Source organism: Tachyglossus aculeatus, chromosome 23 (genome assembly GCF_015852505.1).
Source record: "Tachyglossus aculeatus isolate mTacAcu1 chromosome 23, mTacAcu1.pri, whole genome shotgun sequence".
Taxonomy (NCBI): Eukaryota; Metazoa; Chordata; class Mammalia; order Monotremata; family Tachyglossidae; genus Tachyglossus; species Tachyglossus aculeatus.
This window is the reverse complement of record NC_052088.1, coordinates 12,484,758-12,499,070: the sequence shown is the minus strand read 5'-3', so window position 1 is coordinate 12,499,070 and position 14,313 is coordinate 12,484,758. Positions and strand designations below refer to the sequence as shown.

Genomic DNA, 14,313 nt, shown 5'->3' with positions numbered 1-14,313 from the left:
AAACTCTTGGAGTGCCCTTACTAGTAATAATAATAGCATTGAGTTCTGTGCTAAGTGTTGGGGTGAGTACAGAACAGATATTTTTCACTGTCCACAAGGAGTTTATTCTAATGAGACAAAGTATTTATAGAGTGATCAAAACAAGTAATTAAATGAACAGTCGAGTAACAGCTATACAAAACTGCGGAGGTTGGGTGTAAATGAATACATAAATGGCAGGAGGGGCTGATGGGTTTTACACGCCTTGGGATGTTGGGAAGATTTGGGGAAAGGGAGTTGAAAACAGCTGGTCATGTTCTGTAATGACCCATTCCCCACCTAATGCCCTCCATGAAGTTGCCCCTCACCTCCCGATCTCCCCAAGGAACACTTCGTTCCTAGAGTTTTCCTCATGACTCATTTTTCCATTTGTTTAGTCATCCTCATCATGAAAGAAGATGAGCATCCCTGAACAACCTGCGGTGCCAAGGTGAAACAGCGGGGTGTGTGTCCCTGAATTGAACCTGCACCTCCGAATTCCCAATCTTCCCTTTCTTTCTTTATGGACCAAATGACCTAAGAAAGAAACGCACCTTCTGGAGATTCGGCGGGAGTTGGGCCGGACTCGACCTATCCAGGTGGCTTCTCAGGGCCATTTTCAAGGCCCAACTTGTGTCTCCTGACACGACCCCGAGGCCCAACTTGTGTCTCATTCAGTCATTCAATTGTATTTATTGAGTGCTTACTGCGAGCAGAGCAGTGTACTAAGCGCTTGGGAAGTACAATTCGGCAACAGAGACAATCCCTGCCCACAGCGGGCTCCCAATCTAGAAGGGGGGAGACAGACAGGAAAATAAGTAAACAAGCCCGACGCCAAACTTGTATCTCCTGACAGGACCCAGCTCCCCTGAGGGAGCCGCCCAGCTTCTCCCCTGGGTGGGTGTGGGGTGGGGCGCACCCAACCAATCAGGTAGGAGGGAATAATAATAATAATAATAATGGTATTTGTTAAGCACTTACTATGTGCAAAGCACTGTTCTAAGCGCTGGGGGAGGTACAAGGTGATCAGGTTGTCCCAGGTGGGGCTCACAGTCTTCATCCCCAATTTCCAGGTGAGGGAATTAAAGCCTAGAGAAGTGAAGTGACTTGCCCAAAGTCACACAGCTAACAAGCGGCGGGGTCGGGATTAGAACCCAAGACCTCTGCCTCCCAAGCCCGGGCTCTTTCCAAGCGTTTACTAGGAGCCAAGCGCTGGGGAAGATACAAGGTAATCAGGTTGTCCCACGTGGGGCTCACAGTCTTAATCCCCATTTTCATTCATTCAATCGTATTTACTGAGCTCTTACTGTGGGCCGAGCACTGTAGTAAAGCACTTGGGAAGTACAAGAGAAGCAGTGTGGCTCAGTAGAAAGAGCCCGGGCTTGGGAGTCATAAGGACCTGGGTTCTAATCCCGGCTCCACCACTTGTCAGCTGTGTGACTTTGGACAAGTCACTTAACTTCTCAGAGCCTCAGTTCCCTCATCTGTGAAATGGGGATGAAGACTGTGAGCCCCCCGTGGGACAACCTGATCACCTTGTATCCACCCCAGCGCTTAGAACAGTGCTTTGCACATAGTAAGTGCTTAATAAATGCCATCATTATTATTACAAGTCGACAACATATAGAGACCGTGAGCCCGCTGTTGGGTAGGGACCGTCTCTACACGTTGCCAGCTTGTACTTCCCAAGCGCCTAGTACAGTGCTCTGCACACAGTAAGCGTTCAATAAATACGATTGAAAGAATGAATGAATATAGAGGCGGTCCCTACCCAACCACGGGCTCACAGTGTGGAAGGGGGAGACAGACAACAAAACAAAACAAACCGATGAGGGAACTGAGGCCCAGTGAAGTGACAGGTGTCGGAGCCGGGATTAGAAGCCACGGCGTGTGTCTCCCCCAGCCCGGGCTCTTTCCAGTGAGGCAGGCTGGAGGGGTGTCCCCGGGCCCGGCCCTCCCGCCTCCGCCCGCCGCGCCCACAAAGGGAGGGCTGAGCGGGCCCGGGGGGACCCGGGGGGACCCCGGGGACGGCACCACGTTTGGGTCCCGGTAGCTGGGCAACCCCTTCCCCAAGGCCCGGGACGCTCCTCCTCCTTCTCCTCGTCCTCCTCCCCATCCTCCTCCCTTTCCCCCCCTCCGTCGTCCACCCCTCCTCCCCTCCCTCTCCGTCGTCCTCCCCTCCCTCTCCCTCGTCCTCCCCCTCCTCGTCCTCCCCTTCCCCCTCCCTTCTCCCTCTCCATCCCGCCTCTTCCCCCTCTCCATCCTCCTCTCTTCCCCCCCTTTCCTCGTCCTCCTCCCTATCCCTCCTCCTCGTCCTCCCCTCCCTTCCTCCCTCCTTCTCTTCCCTTTCCCCTCCCCATCCTCCTCCCTTTCCCTCCCCTCCTCCCCCCTTTCCCCTCCTTCCTCCCCCTTTCCCCGTCCTCCCCCCTTCCCCCTCCTCCTCCTCCCTTCCCCCTCCTCCTCTTCCCTTTCCCCTCCCCGTCCTCCTCCCTTTCCCTCCCTTCCTCCCCCCTTTCCCCTCCTTCCTCCCCCTTTCCCCGTCCTCCTCCTCCCTTTCCCCCGTCCTCCCCCTTCCCCCTCCTCCTCCTCCTCCCTTCCTCCCTCCTCCTCCCTTCCTCCCTCCTTTCCCCCGTCCTCCTCCTTTCTTCCTCCCCCTTTTCCCCTCCCCATCCTCCTCCCTTTTCCCCCTCCGCCTCCTCCCCCCCTCCTCCCCCCCTCTTCCCCCCCTCTCCTCCCCCCCTCTTCCCCCTCCCCCTCTCATTCATTCAGTCGTATTTATTGAGCGCTTCCTGCGTGCAGAGCACTGTACTAAGCGCTCGGGAAGGACAAGTCGGCAACCTAGAGGGACGGTCCCTACCCGGCAACGGGCTCCCCGCCCTCCCCCGCCCCGCGCCGGCCCAGGCCGGAAGGGGGCGCTGGCGGCGGGCTCAGCCCCATCCCCCTCCCCCGGCCCGGCCCGGCCCGGGGTGTGAATAACGGGGCCGGGTTTGCAAAGGAAGCGCCACGGGGGACGGACGGACGGACGGAGGGAGGGAGGAGGAGCAAAGTTGACTACTCTTTACCGTCCAGTGTCTGTCAGCGCCCAGAGCGGAGCAGAGCTCGGGGCAGCTCCCGCCCGCCCACCCTCCCGCCGTCCGGCCGAGTCCCCGTGTGTCACCGCGCCCGGAGCGGCGGGGCGCAGGATGCATCCTGAGGACGGGTCGCCCTTGCAGCGGCCCCGCTATGGCTGTGAGTGCGCCGCCCCCACCACCGGGGGACCACGGGGCCGAGAGAAAGACCCAGAGGGCGGGGAGGGGGAGGGGAAACCAGTGCGCGGCTTTCGGAGTCGGTCCTTCATGCGGACTGGGAGCCCACCCCTGGGTAGGGACCGTCTCCGTATGTTGCCAACTTGGACTTCCCAAGCGCTTAGTACAGTGCTCCGCACACAGTAAGCGCTCACTGCCTCCATATGTTGCCAGCTTGGACTTCCCAAGCGCTTAGTACAGTGCTCCGCACACAGTAAGCGCTCACTGCCTCCATATGTTGCCAGCTTGGACTTCCCAAGCGCTTAGTACAGTGCTCCGCACACAGTAAGCGCTCACTGTCTCTATATGTTGCCTATTTGTACTTCCCAAGCGCTTAGTACAGTGCTCCGCACACAGTAAACGCTCACTGGGTCTATATGTTGCCAATTTGTACTTCCCAAGCGCTTAGTACAGTGCTCCGCACACAGTAAGCGCTCACTGTCTCCATATGTTGCCTATTTATACTTCCCAAGCGCTTAGTACAGTGCTCTGCACACAGTAAGCGCTCACTGTCTCCATATGTTGCCAACTTGGACTTCCCAAGCGCTTAGTACAGTGCTCCGCACACAGTAAGCGCTCACTGTCTATATGTTGCCACTTTGTACTTCCCAAGCGCTTAGTACAGTGCTCTGCACACAGTAAGCTTTCACTGTATATGTTGCCAACTTGTACTTCCCAAGCGCTTAGTCCAGTGCTCCGCACACAGTAAGCGCTCAATAAATACGATTGATTCAGTCGTACTAATCGAGCGCTTACTGTGTGCGGAGCACTGGACTAAGCGCTTGGGAAGGACAAGTCGGCAACATAGAGAGACGGTCCCAACAGTGGACTCACAGTCTAGAAGGGGGAGACAGACAACAAAACAAAACATATTAACAAAATAAAGTAAATAAAATAAATATGTACAAAGGAGCTGCCGCCAGCCCCGTCCTCCTTCCTTCCCCCATTTCCTCTTTCCCCCACCCGGGCCAACGGGGGAGGCCGCTCGAAGGGGGCCTCCGAGCCCCATGGAAGGCTTGTGGAGCCCACTCTTCTAGACTGTGAGCCCACTGTTGGATAGGGACTGTATATGTTGCCAACTTGTACTTCCCAAGCGCTTAGTACAGTGCTCTGCACACCGTAAGCGCTCAATAAATACGATTGATTGATTGGAGGACGCCTCCCGGCTGCACACACACACAATCACACAGAACAATCCCACACACATGCACTCTCCCTGTGTCTCTCCCGGAAAGTAAACTGGTGCGCAGGTGGTCTCCGGCCCCGGGCTTTCCTCCCGCCCGAGGAAACGCCGCAACGCTTCGGGGCGGCCTCTCCCTCCTCCCCCTGCCCAGCGTTTAGGAGAAAGTGGGCGCCCCCGGGCCGGACGAGCAGGGGAGGGGGAAGGGACGGGCTGGGGTCCCGCCCCCCCCCCCCCCAGGTAATAATAATAATGGCACTTATTAAGCGCTTACTATGTGCAGAGCACTGCTCTGAGCGCTGGGGGGGCTACAGGTGATCAGGTTGTCCCACGTGGGACTCACAGTCTTTATTTTTATTACTCTATTTATTTTACTTGTACATTTCTATCCTATTTATTTTATTTTGTTGGTATGTTTGGTTCTGTTCTCTGTCTCCCCCTTTTAGACTGTGAGCCCACTGTTGGGTAGGGACTGTCACTATGTGTTGACAATTTGTACTTCCCAAGCGCTTAGTACAGTGCTCTGCACATAGTAAGCGCTCAATAAATACGATTGATTGATTGATCCTCATTTTCCAGATGAGGGAGCTGAGGCTCAGAGAATAATAATAATAATGGTGGTATTTGTTAAGCGCTTACTATGGGCAAAGCACTGCTCTGAGCGCTGGGCGGGGCGGGGGGCTACAGGTGATCAGGTTGTCCCACGTGGGACTCACAGTCTTCATCCCCACTTTCCAGATGAGGGAACTGAGGCTCAGAGAATAATAATAATAATGGTGGTATTTGTTAAGCGCTTACTATGGGCAAAGCACTGCTCTGAGCACTGGGGGGGGGGGCTACAGGTGATCAGGTTGTCCCACGTGGGACTCACAGTCTTCATCCCCATTTTCCAGATGAGGGAACTGAGGCTCAGAGAACAATAATAATAATAATAATAATAATAATAATAATGATGGTATTTGTTAAGCACTTACTATGTGCAAAGCACTGCTCTGAGCACTGGAGGGGCTACAGGTGATCAGGTTGTCCCACGTGGGACTCACAGTCTTCATCCCCATTTTCCAGATGAGGGAATTGAGGCTGAGAATAATAATAATAATGATGGTATTTGTTAAGCGCTTACTATGTGCAAAGCACTGCTCTGAGCACTGGAGGGGCTACAGGTGATCAGGTTGTCCCACGTGGGACTCACAGTCTTCATCCCCATTTTCCAGATGAGGGAATTGAGGCTGAGAATAATAATAATAATGATGGTATTTGTTAAGCGCTTACTATGTGCAAAGCACTGCTCTGAGCGCTGGGGGGGGGCTACAGGTGATCAGGTTGTCCCACGTGGGACTCACAGTCTTCATCACCATTTTCCTGATGAGGGAATTGAGGCTCAGAGAATAATAATAATAATGATGGTATTTGTTAAGCGCTTACTATGTGCAAAGCACTGCTCTGAGCGCTGGGCGGGGGGGCTACAGGTGATCAGGTTGTCCCACATGGGACTCAGTCTTCATCCCCATTTTCCAGATGAGGGAACTGAGGCTCAGAGAATAATAATAATAATAATGATGGTATGTGTTAAGCGCTTACTATGGGCAAAGCACTGTTCTAAGCGCTGGAAAGTTAAGTGACTTGCCCAAAGTCACACAGCTGACAGTTGGTGGAGCTGGGGCTTGAACCCATGACCTCTGACTCCAAAGCCCGGGCTCTTTCCACTGAGCCACTCTGCTTCTCTAAAAGTTAAGTGACTTGCCCAAGGCCACACAGCAGATGTGTGGTGGAATCGGCATTAGAACCCTCGACCTCCGACTCCCAAGCCCGGGCTCTGTCTCCCTCTAATAGACTGTGAGCCCACTGTTGGGTAGGGACCGTCTCTATATGTTGCCAACTTGTACTTCCCAAGCGCTTAATACAGTGCTTTGCACACAGTAAGCACTCAATAAATCCGATTGATTGATTTCCACTGAGCCACGCTGCTTCTCTATTAATGATGGTATTTGTTAAGCGCCTACTATGTGCCAGGCACTGTTCTAAGCCCTGGGATAGATACAAGGGTATCAGGTTGGCCCACGGGGGGCTCACAGTCTTAACCCCCATTTTCCAGATGAGGGAACTGAGGCCCAGAGGTGAAGTGACTTGCCCAAAGTCACACAGCTGACAAATGGCGAAGTTGGCATTAGAACCCACGACCTCTGGCTCCCAAACCCGGGCTCTTTCCACTAAACCACGTGGGGATATCTCCACTCCCCCGTGGCCCGGCCCTCACGGAGTGCTCAGAGGCTGAGGGCCGCTCCAGACCGCGGGGAGAAGACTCCTCCTAATGCTGATGATGGTATTTATTTATTCATTCATTCAATCGTATTTATTGAGCACTGACTGTGCGCAGAGCACTGGACTAAGCGCTTGGGAAGTGCAAATCGGCACCTTCTAGAATGAGGGGGGAGACAAACAACAAAACAAGGAGACAGGCGATTGTATTTATTAAGTGCTCACTATGTCGTGGGCACTGTCCTAAGCCCTGGGCTGGACAGAAGCGAATGGGGCGGGTTAGCCCCAGTGGTTGTCCCACGTGGGGCTCCCATTCTTCTAATGAATCAATCAATCAGCCTTCTGATTGTCTTGTATACTCCCCAGCGTTTAGAACAGTGCTTGGCACATAGTAAGCGCTTAACAAATACTATTATTATTAAGGGCTGACGGGCCGGGCCGGGCGGCGGCTGCAACAGGTGGCCTGGGTGTGGCCTGGGGTCGGTGGCTAAGGGGAACCACGTGGCTCCAGCCGGGGGTGGGGGTGGGGAAGAGGGGGGTGATGACCTGGAATCAGGCCATCAAACAATCGTAATTATTATTATTAATAACAATAATGGTATTGGTTGAGTGCCTACTATGTGCCGAGCACTGTACTAAGCGCTTGGGAGAATAGACACAGTTTGGCTCAGTGGAAAGAGCCCGGGTTTGGGAGTCGGAGTGGGTTCTAATCTCGGCTCCGCTGCTTGTCAGCTGTGGGAATTTGGGGAAGTCACTTCACTTCTCTGGGCCTCAGTTCCCTCACCTGTAAAATGGGGATTAAGAATGTAAGCCCCACGTGGGACAACCTGATCACCTTATATCCTCCCCAGTGCCTTAGAACAGTGCTTTGTGCGTAGTAAGCGCTTAGCAAATACCATCATTATTGTTTTTATTACAGTCGAACAGAAGCAGTAGCTATGGTCCCTGCTCATAAGGAGCTGGATCGGACGGCCCAGGCAGGCAGCCTTCCCCATCCCCCGGCTGGTCCCAGCCTCCCTCCCTGGCACCTAGGTTGGCAACCTCTCAGTTCTAGCAATGGAGCCCCGCACTCGTGGCCTGGGCCGCCCCCCACCCCGTGGACCCAAAAGAATACAATTGTTTGCAGTCCCGTATATCACCTTCCTCTGTTTTAAAAGACAGCACTCTGCTGACATTTACCACTGACTTGAGTGTTTTGGTGTGGTGTGGCACCCCCTGATTGGTTAAACCATCAAGTTCTTCTTATGCTATTATATTACAGCCTGCTCCGGCAATGCTGGTTCTGCACTTTTGTCGTTCGAGGTAAAATTCATAAAACTCATCCTTAAAACTTCACTTTAGAGTACAATAGGCAGTCTTCAGAACATTTTCCTTTTTTTTTTTAAGAGCAAGACCTGGAGCTCCACAGTACGCTGGAAAGGAATACCTAAGGGATTCCTAATCTAACACTATTTCTGACATTCACTTCTCACAAAGAAAGTGTGTAAACCCTCTTGATTGTCAGCTCGTTGTAGGCAGGGAGTGGGCCTGCCAGCTCTGTTATATCGTATGCTCCCAAGGACTTAGTACAGTGCCCTGCACACGGAAAGCATTCAATGAATATGATTGAATTAACTCTGGGCTCCAACCAAGGGTCATAAAACTGATCCAGGCTTTTCTTCTCTTGAGAGCACGAGGAGGAGATGAGTTTAAAAGAGTTAAAATCCTTCTTCCTCTACCCCTGTCAGCTTAGACGAGGGACCCAGGGGCTGCAGGGAGGCAAAGGGTCCTCCACCCATCTGAGCCAAAAAGAATATGCCCTCATTTCTCCTTATACCCCTTGAACACTTTGTCAGCGCAGCTCCACAGCACTAAAGTACATGGTCTTGTACTCTACTTCCCGCATAGAGAAGCAGGATGGCTCAGTGGAAAGAGCACGGGCTTTGGAACCAGAGGTCATGGGTTCAAATCCCAGCTCCTCCAATTAGCTGTGTGACTTTGGGCAAGTCACTTGACTTCTCTGGGCCTCAGTTACCTCATCTGTAAAATGGGGATTAAGACTGTGAGCCTTTTAGTAGACATGTGTGATGTCTGCGTGATCCTTGGGCATTTTCACTTAAATATGTTGGTGTTGTAGAAGTACTACAGTCCTACCCCACAGCAAACCAATCACGAAGGTTTTCTCTTAAATTCATCTGCAAAGGTTCCCTCTAAGGGTTTGACATAAGAAAATTGGTGGGTTCAACCAGTCAATATCATCTGAGCACCTACTATGTGCAAAGTGCTGTACCAAGTTCTTGGGAGAGTACAAGCATTAGAAGGCAGGACCCCTGCCCCCAAAGAGTTTACATTCTAGCAAGGGAGATGATCACTTTACCGCCTAATTTTAGACAAACTCCCCCAGCATTCCATCCACCCTGGTCAGAGATTTTGGTGAATTCTGAAAAGTTCTTCCTTGTTTTTCTCTATCTAATTTTTTTTTCTCCCCACGCACTGGACCAAGAGTGTAGTCTTTTAAACCAGTAATGCAGTCCAAGTGTGTGGTGGGGGTCAAAAAGTTGGAAACATTTGAACAGACTTATGCCAGGTCTATTAAACACATCTCTGTTGTAGAAACTCTTCATTTAGACTGTAAAAATCTTTGGGTGGCAGACTGAGGTAGTACCATTAGTACCATTTAGATTGGTTTTGGCTTTCAATTTAACATTGGAAGGATATACTACTGAAATGATATGATCTGCTGCTGGTCCCACTGCCCCTCCTCCAGCTCCCACAGCACTTTTGTACACATCTTTAAATTATATATTATAAATTATTCATATTGGTGTCTGTTTCCCCCTTTAGACTGTAAGCTTGTTGTGAGCAGGGAATGTGTCTTAATTCTGTTGTACTCTCCCAAATGCTTAGTGTACAGTGTTCTGCATAAAGTAAGTGCTCAGTAAATGCCATTGATTAATTAGTAAAAAGTACAGGGGGGTGGATTTGTGAGTAGGATGAAGTAATTAAGTTTCTAGACCTGACTCTGTTACTGTTTGTGTCAAGTCCCTCCACCTGCATCTATCCCCCACCCCCGCCCCCACAATCAGCAAAGCTGGGGATATTATCTGCTCTTTATCAACCTTTTTGGAGTGTTTTGACCTTAACTCAGATCACATTGGCTAAGGGGAAACTTTAACCTTCAGAATGCTGTTTGAACACCTAAAATGCTTATTTAAGGAGTACTCTAACAGATCTAGATACATATTTTTGGACTAACATTGAAGCATCTAGTACTAGGAACCAAAGGGGAGCTCAACTCTAACAAGGTCTTAGTAGCTTGCCTAAACCCAAAGGGAAAGGAACATCTCAGCTGTGAAAGGTGGGGCAGGAGTTATCTCTAATTCTGAAGAGATTAGATCTGAAGTTAGCACCAGATTCAGATTTTTATTCTTGTCCCCTCTTGGTTGAAGGGCACGTTGATTTTTCAGTGTAATTGACCTCAAATGGGGGAATCGCTAAAAAAGGATCTCATGAACATGACAAAACAAGCTGCCTCCTGCTTGTAAAAATAGAAACATGGTTGGTCGCCTTCATTGATTGGTTTAAATCAGTGATATTATTGAGTGCTTACTGTGTGCAGATCATTGTACTAAACACTTGGGAGGGTACAATACAACAGAGTTGGTAGGAAATGTTCCCTGCCCATAAGGACTTTATACTCTTAACTGAAGATATTCAGTGGTGTTCATGTAGGTTTTTCAATGGTGAATTTCAGTAGTTCTAAAATTACAGTAATAGTAGATTACTTAAAATCGGCTAATCTTAGTGGAAGGGCAGCTTTTTTTTTAAAGGGTATTTGTTAAGCACTTACAATGTGTCAAGCACCGTTCTAAGCATTGGGGTAGGTAAAAGTTTATCAGGTTGAACACAGACCCTGTCCCATGTGGGGCTTGCAGTCTAAGTAGGAGGGAGAACAGGTATTGAATCCCTATTTTATAGATGAGGAAACTGAGGAACAGAGAAGTTCCGTGATTTGCCCAAAGTCACACAGCAGGCAAGGCGCAGAGCCAGGATTAAAACTCAGGGCCATGCTCTTTCCATTAGTCTTTCCATTAGTCTGATTATGCTGATTCTGCTGATTCTTGACCACTACAGGCTGGAGTATTCCTAATGTGGAAAGTCATATACTTACAGGAAAATGCTTCTGAAAATAGAGAGGTTAATGTTTATAAGCATTACAAAAACGCCATGTTGAATCCTAAAACTGCACTTGATTATTTTGGTGTGGACTTTCTCAAGAGAAAGAAAAGAACTTCAAAAATAATCGGCAACTTCTGCACTGAACTGCATCTAGAATTTTAGACCTTTGTTCTGCTTCTCTGGGTGATTATAGGTTAGCTAACTTTTTTTTTTTAGGGGAAAGATCGATTTCTCTAAACTTAATCATTTGACTCGCCTATGGGCCAACATATACAAAGAGTTGGTGTTTCCAAAACCTTCATGGTAACTAAAAACATGGCCTCATTGAATACCATGTTATCTTAATCATCAGTGAAAATCGAAGTTAATGGGGACTTGCAGTTCAGGTTTATAACAGTATGAGGTCTTAAGCCGGAGCCCTTGTTAAGTCTTACAATAATAATAATAATTGGTTTCTTTCATGAACTATTGGGGATTCAAAAACATGGCCTACCTTCTAGTTTTGACTCTCTAAATGAACAGTGCCAGCGCTTAGAAGAGTGCTTTGCACATAGTAAGCACTTAACAAATGCCATCATTATTTACTGTGGGTATCACTTGCCATCTGAACAAGCTCATGATTCAATCAGTATATAGTAGTAGTCAGGATGGTATTTATTGAACACCGTACTGAGGCCTTGGGGAAAGTACTAGAGAAGCATGAAGTCCCTTCCCTGCCACAGGGAGCTTACACTGATAATTGTGGTGCTTAACCACTTACTATGTGCCAAGCACTGTACTAAGTCCTAGGGTAGACAAGCTAATCAGGTCCCTCATGGGGCTTACATGTATTGAATCCCCATTTTGCAGATGAGGGAATTGAGGCCCAGAGAAATAGCTTGCTTAAAGCCACACAGCAGACAAGTGGCAGAGCTAGGATTAGAAGCCAGGTCACCTGACACCCAGACCCATGCTGTTTCCACTAGGCCATGTTGCTACTAACAGTAATCAGTGGTGTACTTGTATTTTTCCAGTGGTGAATTTCAGTACCTCTAAGATGACAAGAATGGTAGAGTAGTCAAAATCGGTGATATCTTAGTGAGGGAGCAATTTCTTTAGGCTCCAGGAAGGCTGGAGTCTTCCTAAAGGAAGGTGACATATACTTTCAGGAAAATGCCTGCATGCCGCAACAGTATTACAGTATTCATTCATTCCTTCAATCGTATTTATTAAATGCTTACTGTGTGCAGAGCACTGTACTAAGCGCTTGGGAAGTACAAGTCGGCAACATATAGGGATGGTCCCTACCCAACAACAGGCTTACAGTCTAGAAAGGGGAGACAGACAACAAAACAGTGAAGTGATTTTTTTTATAATACTATCTTATTTTTTAAAAAATGGCATTTAAGTGCTTACTGTGTGCCAGGCACTGAACTAAGTGCTCGGGTAGATATACCGTAACCAGTTTGAACACGTTCCCTTGTCCCACATGGGGCTTGCAGTCTTAATCCCCATTTTACTGTTGAGGTAACTACTGGAGTACGTTCATTCATACAGTCGTATTTATTGAGCACTTACTGTGTGCAAAACACTGTACTAAGTGCTTGGTACAGAGAAGTGAAATGATTAGCCCAAGATCACACAGCATACAAGTGGCGGAGTCAGGATTAGAACCCAGGTCCTTCTGACTCCTAGGCCTGTTCTCTGTCCACTGGGCCATGCTGCTTCTGTCTCTTTCCCTATAATGTCTTTTTGGTCATGCAAGGAGGTAGGGCTTCCTGGACTTGGGTGAGCGTACAGAACCCAATGAAGTTAGTTGAGATGGGGTCAGCTCTTCCACTGCTAGTTTTCTTTCCTCCTTATTTGACTTTGTGCCTCCTCTTTCCTTCTTGAAGCATCACCTTTTATCCTTTCTCTTATCACTGCATCTTTCCATTACCATTGTTTTTGCTCGATTTTTCACAGGACTTTGTGGTCTAGCTAGAGGTAGGGGAATTCCTAGGGGTGGGGAGGATCCAGGACAAGTCAGCTCCTACTTTCTCTCCTTCCTCCCACTTGCTGGGCGGAACCTGGCTTTTTGGTACTGACCTGGTCCCCTGCTCCCTCCTGCTTCCCTGTGATCAGCTTGGACCTGCACACTGGGAGGTCATCTTTCTGCACAAGTGGCCCTGCTAGGGGAAGGAGACTTATAGACTGTGAGCCCACTGTTGGGTAGGGACTGTCTCTATATGTTGCCAACTTGTACTTACCAAGCGCTTAGTACAGTGCTCTGTACACAGTAAGCGCTCAATAAATATGATTGATTGGAGGAGGGAGGGACTGGGCCCTGGACAGATTGCTCAGGACCCACAGTGAGGAGTCTGGCTACCAACTGTACTTGTTTCTTCCTCTAAGGGAGAGTAGAAGGTGGTGGTATAATAATAATGATGGCATTTATTAAGCGTTTACTATGTTCGAAGCACTGTCCCATCCCACTGATAGGCAACAGTCAAAAGTGCAGGTGAGCTGGAGATTTTGGCTCAGGAGTAACAGTTCATATTTGGAGCGAAGGGAAGCAACCTAGTGGAGAGAGCGTGAGCCTGGGTTCTAGTCCCCGCTCTGCCACTTGTCTCCTACGTGACCTGGGACAAGTCACTTCTCTGGGCCTCAGTTACCTCATCTGTAAAATAAGGATTAAGACTCTGAGCCCCGTGTGGGGCATGGACTGTGTCCAACCTGATTACTTTGTATCCTTGCCAGCGTTTAGAACAGTGTCTGGCACATAGTAAGCACTTAACAACGATTATAAAAAAAAGAGTGGCCAGTTAGCACAGAAATCGAAGCAAGACTCTGAGTTACATTGTGTAGCTAAGAGCTAAAAATATAGATGAGATTGTAAACTCGTTCCGGGCAGGGAATGTATCTGTTTATTGTTATATTGTACTCTCCCAAGTGCTTGGTACAGTGCTCTGCACACAGTAAGTGCTCAATAAATAAGATTGAATGAATTCATAAATGGGTGGCTGAAACTCTCCTGGAGTGTGCTTTCTGCAGTCTTGATGTAGAAAAGTGTTTCCAGCAAATTTATATTTGTCCTGTTTTTTAAAATAGAAATTCACGTACTGAAAGTGATGTGGAATTCATGTTCACCACCGGAATTTAGGACCCATTAGCAGTAGTTTTATATTTAGTACCCTCAGGGTACAGTGTACAGTTGTAAGGCCCTTCTGTGGAGGTCACTATACTAGGGTTCTAATCCCAGCTCCGCCGCTTGTCAGCTGTGTGACTTTGGGCAAGTCACTTAACTTCTCTGTGCCTCGGTTACCTCATCTGTAAATTGGGGATTAAAACTGTGAGCCCCACGTCGGACAACCTGATCACCTTGTATCCTCCCCAGCACTTAGAACAGTGCTTTGCACATGGTCAGCACTTAACAAATGCCATTATTATTATTAT

The 14,313-nt window shown here is 48.9% G+C and overlaps 1 protein-coding gene across 2 annotated transcripts in view; it reads left to right on the top strand.

Moving 5' to 3' along the window:
- The first annotated feature begins 3,156 nt into the window (after nt 1-3,156).
- Nucleotides 3,157-14,313, top strand: part of IQGAP2 (IQ motif containing GTPase activating protein 2) — a 241,472-nt gene continuing 230,315 nt past the window's right edge. For both annotated transcript variants that reach the window (XM_038765978.1, XM_038765979.1), the window contains exon 1: nt 3,157-3,246. In XM_038765978.1, the coding sequence (XP_038621906.1) occupies nt 3,201-3,246 (46 nt within the window). In that variant the 5' untranslated portion in view covers nt 3,157-3,200. The remainder of the gene's footprint in view (nt 3,247-14,313) is intronic.